General features: G+C 36.3%; 1 protein-coding gene across 1 annotated transcript in view; it reads left to right on the top strand.

Annotated features, from left to right (window-relative positions):
• Positions 1-4,232: 4,232 nt before the first annotated feature.
• The window catches only part of LOC308424281 (selection and upkeep of intraepithelial T-cells protein 10-like), a gene marked incomplete at both ends in the record, with an annotated part of 362,337 nt that continues 348,646 nt past the window's right edge, over positions 4,233-17,923 (top strand). The window contains 2 exons of the mRNA XM_080921225.1: positions 4,233-4,293; positions 4,823-4,909. Of these exons, the coding sequence (XP_080777351.1) occupies positions 4,233-4,293; positions 4,823-4,909 (148 nt within the window). The remainder of the gene's footprint in view (positions 4,294-4,822; positions 4,910-17,923) is intronic.

The raw sequence follows: 17,923 nt of genomic DNA, 5'->3' as shown, positions 1-17,923 counted from the left end.
GTGCCTGCATTATGAAATGAGATATTATCTAAACATGAATCCTGTAAGTATCTGTTGATAAAGAATCCATTCTCAATGGTTGGAGAGAAACTGCATCCTTACCCTGGAATCTAATTTGTAACATTTATAATCTCTCTACTATTTTTCACTGTAATAGTTGGGGAGTCAGTCTGTTTATTTTCTGAGAATATCCTGATTATTTAAGCTACAAGAGCAGTGTTAACCCCATAAATAAAGGCAGCTTTTTAAGAATAAAATGTATTCAGGACATTGGGAGAAGAGTGAAGAGGGTAGTAGAGACAGACAGAGAGAGAGAGAGAGAGAGAGAGAGAGAGAGAGAGAGAGAGAGAGAGAGAGAGAGAGAGAGAGAGGGAGGAGTAGAGGAGAAAAGGCTGGCCATGAGCATGTGAAGAGAGAGGGGGGATGGAAATTGGGAGAGGAGGGACAAATGGGTTACAGCAAGAGAAGCAAGCACAAGAAAGCAAGAGCTAAAGGCAGCTTTTTAAACCCATGGATTGTACACTTTTGCATCTGTAGATTAAAAACATCATTTAGCAAAAAATTATTATAAAACTGTGGTTCATTATATTTTACATAACATTACTCATTGCACATCACTTATTATACATCACATTTCATATATCATACACTATACCATATATTATATATTAATATCATATATCACATACCATATAGCACATATTATCTATCATATAGCTCATATTACATATATTATACTATAGTACCTATTATATATTACATGTTATTTTATTTTTACATCTTTTGTCTTAAATATCATATATCAAATATCACATATCAAATATCATATTACATATGATATAATTTAGTACATATTGTACATATTATATCATATATATTTATATTATGTATTATATTTTATTTCACATATGTAGAATATATAGTATGTGTGATATCCTATGTATTATGCATGGTATGTTATAAATTATATGTTACATATATGTCATATGTTGCATATCATATGTCACATGCCATATATAACATAATATATATTATATATCATATAATGCCTATTACACATCACACATAACATATTACATATTGAATATTATAAATTATATTCTATATAAAATACATATTTTTATGTTTATTATATATGATGTATTATGTATATTATGTATAATATATCATATAATCACATATTACATGTCAAATGTCATTTGTAACATGTCTTAGATCATATATCATAAATAATGTTAGATTCATTTTATATGGTATATTTATAAAATATTCATATATATTATATTTGTTTTATGTATAATGTATATTATGTATAAAATATAAAACATAACTTTTATTATTTACATAATTTTTGTAATGATAAATTATTAATTAATTAGGGACTATATTATTTCTCACAATATGGTATAGCAACTGTTTTATACATTTACATTATTTTGGCTACAGCAAATACTCTGATGATAAGTTAAAGCACTGGAAATATTTTAACAGGTTAGACACAAATAATGTATCAATTTATTAAAGGAACTTGGTTTTCTATGAGAAGACATGAGGGTCCTAGGACTAATTCTTTATGGATAGTAAAGGATGAATGTGTTTCAGAAAATAGTGATAACTGGATCTACAAACTTCCTACCCCATATGTAAGTTTTCCTTTTTGTGAAAAACCAAACAAAGCAATAGCTTTGCATATGGTATATTTATGATAAGTCCTTGCATACTATTTATGGTAGTTCTCTTAATCATTAGCAAAACTTGACTTTCATCAATTACTTACTGTTTAATCTTCCAAGATAATGACTTGGTTTTAATTTTTCATCCTGTTAGTAGTATTGCCATTAATTATTACAAGCTGTATTTTATTGCTATGACCAGAATACTTAACTGAATATCCTAAAGGAGAAAATTGTTTATTTTAGCTTAGGGTTTCTGAGGAGTCTGCCAGTAGTTTCCAGTTTCTGTTTCTGGGCCACTGTGGGTGGAACAGGAAGGAGTGGGGATAAGAAGCTCCTGTGGTCCATTTCCTTCAGCTCCTAAACTTCAGAGGCTCCCTAGATAGAGCTATCACTCTGTGATCATTTGTTCAGTATACAAATATGTGAGAGGCATTTTATATTCAGTTCATCTCTAGAATCTCTAAGTTTTTGTCAGTACTTATAATTTTGAAAAACTTCTGAGTTCAAAGACTTTTCTATTTTGTTTTCTTTCTTTATTGTTTTTTAGTACAATGAAGACAAATAAACTGGGACTGGCAGTACACAGTTATAATCCTTGCATCCAGGAGACTGAGATGGGACATTTTGGAGTCCAAGAAAGCCCTTGGCTACATGATTAGACTTTGTCTCAAAAACTACAACCTAGGAATAGAAAGATGGTTCAGCAATAAAAACCACAATGGCTCCCCAGGCTATTGTAAGCAAGAGTGGTTCTGAGAACCAAACTGCTGTCCTCTGCAAAAACAGTGAGTCTATTAACTACTGAGCTCCAACTCCTAGAAATAATTTAAGATTTATTTTTTACTTTACGTGTATGAATGTTTTGGCTGTGTGTATGTATATGTGCCATGTACTCATCTGATTCCCTCTGAGGCCAGAAGAGGGCATTGATTCTGTCACCTGGGACTTGGTTTACAGGTAGCATGAACAACATTTCAGGTGCTAGGAATGAACCCAGGTCCTCTGCACAAGCAACAAGTGCCCTTAATTGCTAAGATAACTCTCCAGCTCCCCAAATGTGTTATAAATAAAATATTCTTTATTAAAAAAAGATGTCAGGGCATGGCAGCACTTACCTTCAATCCTGCTATTCAGGAGGCAGAGGCAGGTAGATCTCTAAGTTCAAAGCCAGCCTGATCTACCGAGCATCTTCCAGGACAGTCAGGTGTAGAGGTTTGTTCTTTTGCTATGTATTGTAATGCTACATTCTGTAACAGAAGGTCTGGGTCTTTGAGTGATTTCTCTTGTTTACAAGCTTTTGTTGTGCAACCTTGTTCCTTAATTTTAAAACTTTTGATTATACATAATTGGCTACAGCCAATTTCTGGAGGGTTTAAAGGTAGGTGGGGTTTGAGTTATGTGGAGGGAGCAGAGAAGAGAAGGGGGAGGGAGAGAGAGAGAGGGAGGAAGGAAACAAGTGAATGAGGACGATAGATAGATAGATAGATAGAGAGAGAGACACACACAGAGAGAGAGAGACAGACAGAGAGAGAAAGACAGAGAGAGAGAGAGAGAGAGAGAGAGAGAGAGAGACAGAGAGAGAGAGTGAGAGTGAGAGAGAGAGAGAGAGAGAGAGAGAGAGAGAGAGAGAGAGAGAGAGAGAGAGAGAGCAGACCATAGGAGGAGAAAAAAAAACGAGAGAAGAGATGGACCATGAGCACACGGCTAGGTGAAACAGCAAATATTTGGGGATACACCTCTGGCTAGGTAGCCAGGCATGCCCTTAGCAAAGTAGATTAACCAATGAAGCTGAGGCAGGAGGCTTGCTGTAAGTTAAAACAAGAATGCAGCACATAATGAATACCAAGCCAGCGAGGGTATATGTAAGAGAATTCTGTCTCAAAATATAAAACAAAATGAAACAAACTGCGTTATCTTAAAATATCAGATGCTCACATTGGACTGGGTAGGTTATAGAGAATGAAAAAAGAAAAAGAAAAAAGAAAGGTAGCTTAGGGGTTACCTCAGTAATTACCAGTAATTATCAATGCCAAATAAAATAACCATAGTCTGACTCTCATTTATTTGTAAGCTAGTTGGGGATAAGCTCAAATTGGTTGAACTACATTTTGGTGCACCCTATGTTGGGTGTGGAACCAAAGTATACGAGAGAATTTACCAGGTAGGGAGGCAAATCCCTCCTAAAAATGTAGCTTTGAGTTACCACAAAACAAAAATCAGACACTGTTTGGGACCAGCCAACTGTAACACCAGGAAGGTGCAGTTCTCCTAAAGAAGGCTGTATCAGAGCCCCAAGTACAGAGAGCTTCAGGGAAGCTCCCTCCCAGAACGAGGCACAAATATATCCTGAGACACATCTGAAACCCAGAGGCTGGATTTCCAACACGCATTTCTGTTACAGTGAAACAAAGTCTTTTCTAAGGCTCAAAGATACTCTTAGCTGTGATTGTGTACCTACCACACAGAATAAACATTCTCAGAATACAAGTCGTGAGGGTGCTGAAGAAAGACAAAACACAAATTCTGTAGTTCCATAGCAGGCATCTAGTGTGGCTGATGCGGTATGACAACCAGACACAGAAAGATGAATACTTAATTCCACTCACACAAGCAAAGTGTAGAGTAGATCACCAGTATTTGCCATATTTGCAATGAACTAGGAAATGGAAGAAATGAGGTTATTACTAATCAACATGTTAGCTGTGCAAGATGGCTAAAGTTTTATGCAAGGTTCACATACTTAAATCTGTGCCTAGATGGTAGTTCTCATGCATGCCTACCACAAAAAGGTCATATACAAAACCACATATATGCAAATTAGCTGGATTGTGGCAATCCAGATTTTATATGCCAAAATACTAACTTGTATTTGCATACTTTAAATAGACAGGTATATTTTACTATACTTAAGTCTACTTTAGGTATAGTTCAATAAATCTGAAAGAAAAAAATCAAATTGTTTTTGTGCAATATGAAGAGAGGGGATTTCCTTCACTCAGGAGCAGAGTGGCTAGACTGACTTTCATAAGGACTTTCTGTTTCTGGCGCTGACTTACTTTGGTGTGGCTCAGCTTTGCTAATTTGCATTATGCAGTGTGAATGAGCTGGCTGCTAGTTAAGTTCTGCCCTTCCTTCTGCTTGCACAGTAACATTGGCTTCCACAGTACTGTTTCTGAGAAGACAGAGGGAGCAAGGTCATGCTGACAGTTTTGCATTGATTAAACCACATTTGGGTGAGTAATCTAATGATTTGCTTACAATGCGATGGTTGCTATTTGTAGGGTATAGTCTGTAAATTTTATCTTAATTCTAATTTTCTTACTATATTGGCTCCTACTGTATACTGTCCAACAAGAGAAGTTTTCTAATGGACAGTCTGAAGAAAGCCTGCAAAAATCAATACTTAGCATTTCACAATTCAGAGGCAAATAGATGCTGATAAAAGTATTTTCAGAACACATGTTGGCTTCTCTTCTTTAGGTTATTAAATACTAATGAAAATACCCAGATTTTTAATGGGAATACCCAGATGCTTGTTCTTCTTTAAGACAATGATTTATCTTTATTTTCCCACATTATCCAAACCATTTAAACCAGACTCCCTCAGGTTCAACATGCTAGCTTGTTAGAAACCTAAGATGCCAGATTCCAGTGGTGAACCAATCTGATAATTACAGAAAGAACACATTCAGACTCTACTTATAGATGCACATCTATATTACTAACAGGTGCATGTTTATTAGAAGAGCATACGTTTTGATCAGCAGTGATTTTTTTTAACTACAGATTTGTAATCTAGTACACTGAGAATTACTTCCTCAACAGGATATATTTTATGTTAATTATCTAACTCAGTGAAAATAAACTGCTCTTTTCTGTGTAGAAAAAGGGATCCAATATAAATAAGTCTTACTGGAAGATGCATAGATTGTTAGTCCTTACTAATGGAAGCTGTGCAATCAACAGCTTCATAGAAAGAAAAAGATGAAAATATATTTTTTAACTTTTGAGATCATAATCCTTCTCTTCTTCATTGAACAAACATTAAAATTGATCCAAATAAAGGCCAATTGACATCCATAGGATGAAGTACCTAGTTCACTTGACTTTTGAGGGTTCCTGCACGGTACCAAACCTTGAACAACTATGCTGATAATACTTACTATGGTCAGACTTTTTGTCCACGTTGATAGATACAGTCACATATTTCCTGGACCACTTATGACTTTAGTCATTTCAGAGTTTCAGTAAACAACTGATATATATGAAAGTTCTTATAAAAGTCTCCATTGTCACTTAGTGTCTCTATCAGAGGTTCAATTGCTTTAAATAAAATTCCTCTAAAATTCATTTTGTTATTTGAACATGAGTCAGTTTGGTCTGGGGACACACAAACATCTGTCCATCACATCAAACTTGCTGAAGTGATAAGAGAGTTTTTATGGTCATGTGTTCTTGCTGCTAACACGGTAATATCTATTCACTAAATACTGGAAGCCCAAAGTGTACATTGTGTACATTTTAAAAGCAGGATATACAGAACTCCAAAATGTTAGGAGACAGGGAACTCTGCAGAAGAGGCATTCTGGGCTCTGAGTGTCCCCTTCAGGAGTCATTAAGAAACAACCTTGAGTGCCATCACCCAGCCTCAGCTAGAAGAACATGGTAAGAATGGGGTCCTGCTGATCTGGAGATTACCAATGCCACAAGGGTATCGTCTGAAGGGTGGGCAGAAGGTGGCAAGAAGGAGTCACATATTCTTTCTCTTGAAACAGCATCATCAGTATTGTTAATTGTTCTAATTGTTAGAGCAGCTAGCAATTAGTCCAAGAGTGTTCTGAAACCAGGTGCTTCTTGGCATTTGGGAAGAACACAGAGATGAACCTGAAGCTCATGATTCCTTGTTTTATGAACTCAACTGACATCATTCCGTGAATGTAAGCCATGCTTATCCTCATCCAGTTGTGACTCGGGGCCTTCTTCTACAATCTGTTTGCACTTGAGGCTGATTGCTATGATTATCATTACTGTTTTTTCTTCAAGTCCATCTACTTAATAAAATCTGTACTTCAGATTCTATCCTTATATATGTCAGTTGTAGCTTGGAAGCCGTTCACCAACACAAAGTTCAAGAGTTTTGCTACTTCATGGCTGTGTCTATAGAATATGTGGTAAAAACTTTCTGCAATTCCTCTGGAAAATTGCTAAAATTCAGAGTTCATTGTGTTAAGTTCCAACGTGGTTGTAAGTGGGCCCAGGCACAGCAGCTGGGAATGGAACCTGGAGACCCTGTGGTCTCAATTCAGCAAGATGCTCCAAGGACTCTTCTGGAAGTGGTAGGAGATAGAGCTGGTCCTATGGGAGTCTTGGGAAAGAACAAACTCTTTTCAGGCCTCTCTTATGGATCTTGGGGGCTGAAGTAATCAATGTGAAGGTCTTCACACGATGTGTGCCACTCATCTTTGCTCCAGAGAAGCTTGCAGAGGCAGAGCAGGCTGTGTGGCTTGCTGGTAAGGGAGTCATGGCCATAATGCACCTGGTTAGAGAATCAAGACCATGACTCCATGGAGACTGATAGGAAAGATTGGGAGGCAGCATCGGTGCACATGTTGGATTCCTCAGAGGCTCAGGGAGGTCCTGTAGGGAATATGCATAGGCAAGGGACAGTGGTCATTTCAACTGCCTGATGTTTAAGACAACTTGTGTTTATGGAAATCATACCCAGTATCTATCATGGGCATAGTTGGGGGCTGTTCTGTTTCTGTTCAGCATGGTCTCTATAATAAGGGCTATAATGAACAGTTACAACACCAAACAAAAATCTCTATTGTACATATTAACATATGCATCAGTATAGTTCTGTAAATTTATCTAAATATAATGTTATAGGATATTCAAAAAACAAAACTGCTTGGACATGGGTTTTCGCCAAGAGAAAGTCTTTATTAGCAGCTGGTGAGTACTACGCTGGATGCTTGGGATTCCAGTGTAGCACTGAGTCTTTCTCAGGGTGAGTTTTAAGCACAAAAACTATGCACTGTGTTGACATTGTTCAGTTAACAAGAACAGTTATCCAGAAGCCAAACTATAGAAACCAATAAGCAAGGTTAGTACAGTATGTTAGTTAGTGTACAGTTTCCTAGAACTATGGATTTGATGTATTAGGCCTTTCAGTTTTGACAGGTGGTCCAGTCTGTGTGCTAAGCTTTACAACCTGAGTGATACTTCCATATGGAGTCAGTTAGTATTTACACAATCAATATGTATATTTTTGGCCTTTAGCTGGAGGTTAAAAGGGCCTCCCTCGAATGGCAGGCAGCCACAGTTATGCACCAACAAACTGCTGTAGTGCTGCAGCTTAAACCCCACCACCAAGAGAAGGTGTGCCACGAGCTCAAAGGCAGTACATCCATATGTGTTTTTAAAAAGGATTTAATCAACTCTAATGTTAAATGTGAGCTTGAGCCAAGAAGTTCAAGGCCATCCTTGGCAACACTGAATACCCTGGGAAATTAAATAAATAAATGAATATTAAATTTTTGAATAGATAGGTATTTGTGAATAATCAATATTCCGTGCTTTCTAACAAAATTATACATGCACTATCCTAACTTCCTTATAAAAATCTATTTAGATTTTGGGACTAAGTTTAGTGTAAAAATGAATTGTAAATTTATAAATAATACTTTGTCAATCTATGAACTGTTACACTTTTGCATTCATGTGGATTTTGACCTCTTTAAACAATATTTTATAGTTTTTATTGTGTGAATTTTATCCTTATTTATTTCCTATATATTTAATTTTGATGTTATATTTGCAAATTGTCTTTTGACATAATATAATAATTATATTTTAAAATTTAATGTTCTAACACTAAATTTATTTTGTTTCATGTGTATGTATGTATGAGTGTATGTGTGTGTGTTTATCTCTCTCTGTGTGTGTATGTGTGTTTGTGTGTGTGTGTGTAGTCAGAGGCCAATATCAGGTATTTACCTCAATAACTTTCTATTTTACTCTAGATACATGGTTTTTCACTGAACCTCAAGTTACCGGTTTGGCTAGATTGTCCAGCCATCAAACCTCTGGGATCCACCTAGTTCCACTCCTACATCTAACACTCATATTACAGGTTTATGTCCCCATGCTTCGCTGCATCTTTCATTTGCATTCTGGGACTATTTTAGACTATTCTGTTGTGAAGGCTCCACTTCTGCAATATCCCAGCCACATAACTGTTATTCTTTTTGTTCTCATTTTTGCTCATGATAGGTTTTGCCTGCTCCCATGATTTTATCAGAAGTGTAAACACCTCCGGAACTTTCCGCATCAAAAATTCCCCCACTTTCCAGAATTAGATTGATTAGTTCTTCATGTCTTTAGTTGTTTCATGGGTATTGGCAGTCTATAAATTTTTGTTTACCAATTCTCATTTTTAGTGTGGGAGCAACTGTCTCTCAAAATTTAAACTTTGAAATAACTTTCAAATAATGTAAAACCACTTCATTTTGGAGAATAAGAGATAATTTACTTTGCAGACAAATATTAATGGCCCCGGCCCAGAAATACAAATTTAGATGAAACTGCTGGTAACAGTTTTATGAAGTAACAGGACAAAGAAAATCACAAATCAAGATACTTATATATTAGTGGCACTATCTGGTAATTGGGTTACAAACAGAGAAAAATTCTACAACCCTCAGATGCTATCTGATGAATCCTTTGGGTTGGTGTTTTTGTTTATATTTTATTTTATTTTATCTCTATGTAGATATGTTTATACGAGTGCTGGACCCTGCAGAGGTGAGACTGGAACTACCAGTGGTTATGAGATGTCTGATGTGAGTGGTGGGAATTGAACTTCCAAGAATTAAACTTGAGAGTATTTGCTCTTAGCCATGGAATCATCTTTCTAATCCCACTGTCCACACATTGTTAAAAAGGAATTTTCTGATAGCCACTAGAGTGCTAAGTCAGACACAGACTGGGCAATAAATGCCTATTTAGATGGCTAAAGGAAGCCCAAAATAATTTTCTCTGGATTTGCAACATTCCAGCTTCATATAATCACAGAAATTTTAGCTATCAATTTTAACCATCTACAAAATTTTGTAGATGTTTAATACAGGTAAGATTGTTTTCCTTGAGAATTTCAGTTTATACAAAACCAGGACAAATACTCCAATCTTCACAGAGAATCCATTCCAGTCTTACAATTCTTTCATACAATGTTCTTTATAGAAGAATAATCTCATCAAGGATTATGCAAGACACGAGTTATGCAGCTCTTTCAAATCTTTTTAACCTGGGGCATTTTCTAAGTTCTCTCTTGAGGACAAGCATATTATAAGATTCCTACTAGTTTAGGTTTAAATAGTTTTTTAAATTAGGTATACGATGATATTATTTTATCCTGAGCCCTCAAATCTGATTATTTTATTCATCAGATATTGACATACAATTTTTTGATAGAAAGTTTGATTGAAAATGTGTCTACTATAGTTCTCTATTGTAAAGTCATCTATCCTCTACTTTTATTTATAACTATTTTGTGCTGGTACTCCATTTTAAGTAATTAATTAGTTTAGATTCCAAATGCTGCTCCCTGTCCCTCCCCCACCAAGTTCTTTCCTTTCTCTGAGAGGGTGAGATAACCATAGGGTATCTCTCCACTCTGGCATATTAAGTCTCCTCTTGATTAGGTATATCTTCTCGTATTGAGGCCAAAAAGGGCAACCATGAAGACTGGGCTGCCTGTTTGCTAAATATGTGTGGGTGGGGGTAGTGGTTGGGGAGGAGATTGTTCCAGTTCATGTATATTCTTTGGTTGGTGACTCAGATTCTGAGACCTCCATTGGTCCAGGTCTGTTGACTATGGTGGCTTGCCTGTGGGGTTTCCATCTAGGTTTTCAATCCTTACTCCAATTCTTCTATAATTATCTTCAACCTCTGTCAAATTTGTCAAAGGTTGTGAGTATCTGCTTCTATTTGGTGCTGGGTAGAGCCTCTCTGGGACTGTTATGCTAGGCTCCTGTCTGCAAGCATAGCAGAGTATTTTTAGTGATGTCAGAGTTTGTTCCTCACCTATGGGGTGGGTTTTGAGTTTGGCTGGTTATTAGTTGGCCTTTCATTCAGTCTCTCTGCTCTATCCCCGAATTTCTTTTAGACAGAACAAATTTTGGGTCAAAAATTTTGTAGGTGGGTTGGTTTCAATGGGGTCTTGCCTGGCTATAGAAGGCTGCCTCTTCTGGTAACATGCCCCTACTGTTAGGCATCTCAGCTAAGGCAAACTACCCTGGGGTACTCCATTGTTACTACAATAAAATCTCATTTTTTTGTTTTAGTTTTATTCACTAGTTTTTGTTTTTATTTGTGTTTCTTGCTAAGCTAATAATCATAGGAGCAAATGGACATTTAAAAAAAGATTTATATATTTATTTAATGCATGAGTGCTCTATCTGCATGTACACTTGTGTGTTAGAGAGGGCATTAGATCCCATTACAGATGGTTATGAGCCACCATGTGGTTGATGGGAATTGAACTCAGAACCTCTGGAAGAGCTACCTACCAGTGCTTTTAACTGTTGAGCCATCTCTCCAGCCCTGGACATTTCTAATATTATAGAAAAACAATTTAATCATATTTGTATATCCATGTCAGGGCAGACTTTACTCAGGACCCTTATGATAGAAGAAGAGGGCAAATACAATAGGATTTTGAGAGAGATGAGATGCAGTTCAACTGAATACAGCATTAACAAATGGGAGTTTATAGCCTAGGACAGATTAATGCTTATAGATAAAGAATTTCTAAGAGTGAACAGGGGATGGTGAGAATTCTTACTGAACTGTACTCACAGAATTGATTTTTGATATCAGACTACATATTAAGTGACATAAGAGTTATCAGCGAATTTATTAAGGCATCAAAGAGGAAAATACCTGTTCAATTGGCTTGGATGATTTTTTTCCTTTGGGAAACTTTTATAGGAAAGTGAGCAGATGATTGTAGGAGGTTTTAGAAAACTGAGTGGACTTTGGTTAAGCAGATGATCCTGCAAGTTAATTTTAGCATTTTATAAGTTGATATTCTACTCTAAGGAAATTATTTTGCCTTTTCCAACTCATTTTTCTTTTGTTTATTTAAATTTATCTATATCAATTTTAACTCATGACTGTTTTATTGGGCTGATATAATTTGTTCCTCTGATATTTATTTCAAAACTAAATTGTCCCTGGTTTAGCCAAAGTAAGCCCCAAATCCCATGTCTTTCTTTTGTTCTAATCCCAGTACCAACTGTTTATTTTCATGCTCTGGCACTGGCATTAGTTATTTCTCCAAAGACCCATGGACCATTGAGTGTGGAGTTATTTAGAGAACCTGTCGGGTGCTAAAAACCCTCAGCAATTCTGAAATATTGTTGCTGCTATGCTTTCTCAGCAGATACATCTAAATGTCTGTCTGTCTGTCTGTCTGTCTGTCTATGTATCTACCTGTTGCTGTAGTGGTTAATCTGCTCTAATCTCTTCAGTGACAATGGTGCAAGTTTCTTTTTATCTATCCTAATTCTCTGATTCTCAAATGAAAGGCATTCGCATGCAGCCTTATGTTTAATATGCATTAAACAGCTCAATGGCTGAACCTCTCCTAAACTTCTACCTCAAATCTCATACTCCTGAGTCACTGTTCTCTAAAATCTATATTCTTTTGCTGTCCTAGACAGAAGTGTGGGCTCCTGGGGCTGCTCTTTCTTGGCTCAACTTCAATGTTTCTTCCACCTTTCTGTTAAATTCCTGGATCCTTCACCAGTGTTTCATAGGAAAAAGCAAAATAAATGAAAAACTAAAATCAGAATCGTTAAGTGTTATTAAAGGGGGAAACAAACAAATTAAATCTGGCAGCCATCAGCTACAATACAGCAAGAAAAATGGGAAAATAAAGTGAAGATTTTTAGAAAACTACTCAGATTCTGTTCTTTTTATTAGATATTTTGTGTATTTATATTTGAAATGTTATTCCCTTTCCCTACCTCACTCTCATTCCCCCCTCTCCCTCTACTTGTCTTCATGAAGGTTCACTTGCTCCTAATCACCCTCTCCACCTCAGTGCCTTGACATTTCCCTACATTGGGAAAACATGCCTTTTCTGGACCAAAGGCCTCTTCTCACATTGATGCCAGACACTGCTATCTTCAGCTACATATGCAGCTGAAGCCATAGGTCTCTCAGTGTGTGCTCAATGGTTGGTGTTTTAGTCCATGGGAGTTGTGGAGGGTTTAGTTGGTTGATAATGTTCTTTCCATGAGGTTGCAACCCCTTTCAGCTCCTTCAGTCCTTTCTTTAGCACCTTTATTGGGGGCCCCCTGTTCAGTTAGCTTGCAAGCATGCTCAGCTGTATTTATATGACTCTGGCAGAGACCCTGAGTAGGCATCTCTATATGGTTTCTGCCAGTAAGTCCTTCTTGGCATTAGCTATAGTGCTTGGGTTTGAAGGCTGTATATGTGGTTAATCCACAGGTGAGGCAGCCTCTGCATGATCTTTTCTTCAATCCCTGTTTCTTCTCTATTTGACCTGATATTTTCTCCCATGAGTGTTTTGTTCTCCTTTCTAAGAAGACTGAGGCATCCACATTTTGACCTTCCTTCTTTTTGATCTTCATAAGGTCTGTAAATTGTTTTTGGGTATTCAGTTCTTTCCGGGGCTAATATCCACTTATCAGTGAGTACATACCATGTGTATTCTTTTGTGTACTGGGTTACCTTACTTAGGCTGATAGTCTCTAGTTCCATCCAATTTCCTGTGAATTTCATAAAGCCATTGTTTCTAATAGCTGAGTAGTACTCCAGTGTGTAAATGCACCATACTTTCTGTATCCATTCCCTCATTAAAGAACATCTGGGTTCTTTCTGTCTTCTGGCTATTAAGAATAAGGCTGCTATGACCAGCAAAATATGCTCCTGCATGAAGTGGAATAGAAAGAGATTTTTTTTTTTTTTTGCTATGGTATTGAAGTGCAGGATTTTTTTTTTGTATACTGTGGAAAGGCAAATAAGTTTCTAATTGTAATTCTAATCAGCAGTTACAGAGTTTGCCAGAAACACATTTGAAGAATTTTGAGATGAGTTCTACATTATAATTCTTTGATTGTGGTAGTAGACACTCCAGAACAAAATGAATGAACACAGACGTGCAAGACAAAGGTGAATGAAACTTCTCTTATATTTCTACTACATTCACACAGAATCAAATTTTAGGGCAATCACTCTGCTTTGAGGCTTTGAAATGTAAAACTCCTGACATTTATGTAAATGCTATATGTACTATATATTTATGAAAAATATTTTAATGCATTCTGAATTGTTTATACAAAATTTTAGGTATTACTTGGTTTAAGTGAAACTTCATTGTGAAGGAGATATTTAGCATTGCTCCATTACAACTTAATACCAATGTCATCTTTTAGTGCTCCAACTTAAAGCATTTCAAAGTGATTATCTTGTTGAATTCCATAGCTTCCCTTTGACATACAACCTTTCTTTCTGGAAGAAAGTGACAAAATTTCACCTGTGTTGTATGGCTCAAGATTCATTTCTTTACTTTCAAATAATTTTGAGGTTAGGTGGCTTTATTGATCTTAGTATTTTGACAGCATAATGAGTGTGGAGATGACTCAGTGACTAAGCGTACTTTTCAGAGGACTCAGGTTCAATTCCCAGCACCCACATGAGCAGCTCACAAACTGTCCCTTCAGTCACAGTGAACCTAACACTCTATTTAGTCACTGAAGGCATTGCTGTCATGTGGTGCACAGACATAAGTTCAGGGAAAACACTCACACACATAAAATAAAAATAAAGGTTAAAATATGTTGATATGATTATGTAAGAATTTTATTAAATGTGTAATTTAAAATGAAGATATGTATCTTTATATTTATTTATTTATTTATTTTTACAATTTTATTTTATAAAACAAAGATAAATGTACAGATTTTAAGCATTCATGCATAAAAGTATGTGAATACATTTTTGCCAGTACTTAATTTTTTTTTAAAGGTTTGATAGTATGTGTTAAAATCTTACTAGTTACAATGAGCATAAAGTACCTGTAAAACAAGATGTAACCTGGAAATAGTCAAAGATTTCTTGCTGTATAAAGATTAAGCATAACGATTTTTCATTTTCATTTTTTCCCTTGAACTTCATATAGTCTGTGAGTTGTTTCTGGGTGGTTCCGAGCTTTCTGGGGTTAGTATCCAATTATCAGTGACTGCATATTATGTCTGTTCTTTTGTGACTGGGTTACCTCACTCAGGATGCTATTCTCTAGATGCATCCATTTTCTTAAGATTTCAAAAAGTCATCGTTTCTGATAGCTGAGTACTACTTCGTTGTGTAAATATACCACAATTTTTGTATCCATTTATCTACTGTAGGACATCTGGGTTTTCCAGCTTTTGGCTATTATAAATAGGGCTGCTATGAACATAGTGGTGCATGTTTCTTTGTTGTATGTTGGAGCTTCTCTGAGGTATATGCCCAGAAGTGGAATAACTAGGTCTTCAGGTAGTACTATGTCCAATTTTTCGGAGGAATTGCCAAACTGATTTTCAGAGTGGTTGTACCAGTTTACTACCCCACCAAGAGTGGAGGAGTGTTCCTCTTTCTCCGCATCCTCTCCAGCATCTGCTGTCATCTGAATTTTTGATCTTAGATATTCTGGTTGGTGTGAGGTGGAATCATAGGGTTGTTTTGATTTGCATTTCCCTGGTGGCTAAGGATGTTGAGCACTTCCTTAGATGCTTCTCAGCCATTCGATATTCCTCAATTGAGAACTTTTTGTTTAGCTCTGTACCCCATTTTTTAAAAGCATTGTTTGATTTTCTGGTCTCTAACTTCTTGAGTTCTATGTATACCTTGGATATTACACCTCTATCAGATGTGGGATTGGTAAAGATCTTTTCCCAATCTGTTGGCTGCCATTTTGTTTTCTTGGCAGTGTCCTTAGCCTTACAGAAATTTTGCAATCTAATTAAGACCCATTTTTCGATATTTGACCTTAGAGCACGAGCCATTGGTGTTCTGTTCATGAAATTTTCTCCTGTGCCTATGTGTTCTAACGTTTTCCCTACTTTCTCATCTAATAGTTTCAGTGTATCTGGTTTAATGTGGAGATCTTTGATCCACTTACACTTGAGCTTTGTACAAGATGATAAGAAAGGGTCTATTTTCATTCTTCTGCATCCTGAGTGCCAGTTGGACCAACACCATTTGTTGAATAGGCTGTCCTTTTTCCACTGGATGTTTACAGCTCCTTTGTCAAAAATCAGGTGACCATATATGTGAGGGCTCATTTCTGGATCTTCTATTTTATTCCATTGATCCATGTGCCTATCGCTGTACCAGTACCATGCATGTTTTAGCACAATAGCCTTGTAATATAGCTTGAGGTCAGGGATGGAGATTCCCACAGATGTTTACTTGTTGAGGATGGATTTTGTTATTCTATGTTTTTTGTTATTCCAGATGAAATTGCACATTGCTTTTTCCAACTCTATGAAGAATTGGGTTGGAATTTTGATGGGGATTGCATCGAATCTGTAGATTGCTTTTGGTAAGATGGCCATTTTTACAATGTTGGTCCTTCCAATCTGTGAGCATGAAAGATCTTTCCATTTTCTGTGATCTTCCTCGATTTCCTTCCTTTAAGATTTAACATTCTTGTCATACAGGTCATTTACTTGCTTAGTTAGAGTCACACCAAGGTATTTCATATTGTTTGTGACTATTGTGAAGGGTATCTTTTCCATAATTTCTTTCTCCACATGTTTGTTCATTGAGTAGAGAAAGCCTATTGATTTGTTTGAGTTAATTTTATATTGAGCCACTTTGCTGAACTTGTTTATCAGCTGTACAAGTTCTCTGGTAGAATTTTTGTGGTCACTTACATACACTATCATGTCATATTCAAACAGTGATCTTTTTACTTCTCCTTTCTAATTTGTATCCCTTTGATTTCCTTCTGCTGTCTAATTGCTCTGGACAGCACTTCCAGTACTAGGTTGAAGAGGTAGGGAGAGAGTGGGCAGCCTTGTCTAGTCCTTTAGTGTAGTGAGATTGCTTCAAGTTTCTCACCTTTAAGTTTGATGTTGACTATTGGCTTGGTGTATATTGCTTTTATTATGTTTATGTATGGGCCTTACAATCCTGTTTTTTTCCAAGACTTTTAACATGAAGGTATGTTTGATATTGTCAAATGCTTTCTCAGTATCTAGTGAGATGACCATGTGGTTTTTTCTTTGTTTTTTTTTTATATGGTGGATTATGTTGATGGATTTTTGTATATTAAACTGTCCCTGCATCCCAGGGATGAAGCCTACTTGATCATGTTGAATGATCATTTTTATGTGTTCTTGGATTTATTTTGCAAGGATTTTGTTGAGTATTTTTGCATCAATGTTCAAAAATTGGTCGAAGTTCTCTTTCCTTGTAGGGTCTTTGTGTGGTTTAGGAACGCGGGTCATTGTGGCCTCAAAAAATGAGTTAGGTAGTGTTCCATCTGACTCAATTTTGTGGAATAGTTAGAGAGTATTGGTATTAGTATGTCAACAAATATCTGATAGAATTCTGTACTGAACCCATCTGGACCTCGGCTTTTTTTTTGATTGGGAGGCTTTTGAAGGCTTCTTCTATTTATTTAGGTGTTATGAGATTATTTAGATGGTTTACGTGGTCCTGGTTTAACTTTAGTATCTGGTATCTGTTTAGAAATTCATCCATTTCCTTGAGATTTTTCAGTTTTGTTGAGGCTTTTGTCGTAGGATCTGAAGATTTCTTGAATTTACTCAGTTTCAGTTGTTATCTCTCCACTTTTCTTTCTGAATTTGCTAATTTTGGATACTTTTTTCTTTGCCCTCTGGTTAGTCTGGCTAAGGATTTATTAATCTTGTTAATTTTCCCAAAGAACAAGCTCTTGGTTTTGTTGTTTGTTTGAATGGATAGTTTTGTTTATATTTGGTCAATTTCTGCTCTGAGTTTGATTATTTCATGCTGTCTACTTATCTTGGGTGTATCTACTTCCTTTTGTTCTAGAGCTTTCAATTGTGCTGTGAAGTGCTAGTGTATGCTCTCTTCAGTTTCTTTTTGGAAGCACTCAGAGCTATGAGTTTTTTCTCTCAGTTTTGCTTTCATTGTATCCCATAGGTTTGGGTATGTTGTGTTTTCGTTTTCATTAAATTCTAGAA

This window comes from Micromys minutus (assembly GCF_963924665.1).
Source record: "Micromys minutus genome assembly, chromosome: 9".
NCBI lineage: Eukaryota > Metazoa > Chordata > Mammalia > Rodentia > Muridae > Micromys > Micromys minutus.
The sequence above is the reverse complement of the archived record's forward strand: the minus strand, read 5'-3'. Positions and strand labels throughout refer to the sequence as shown.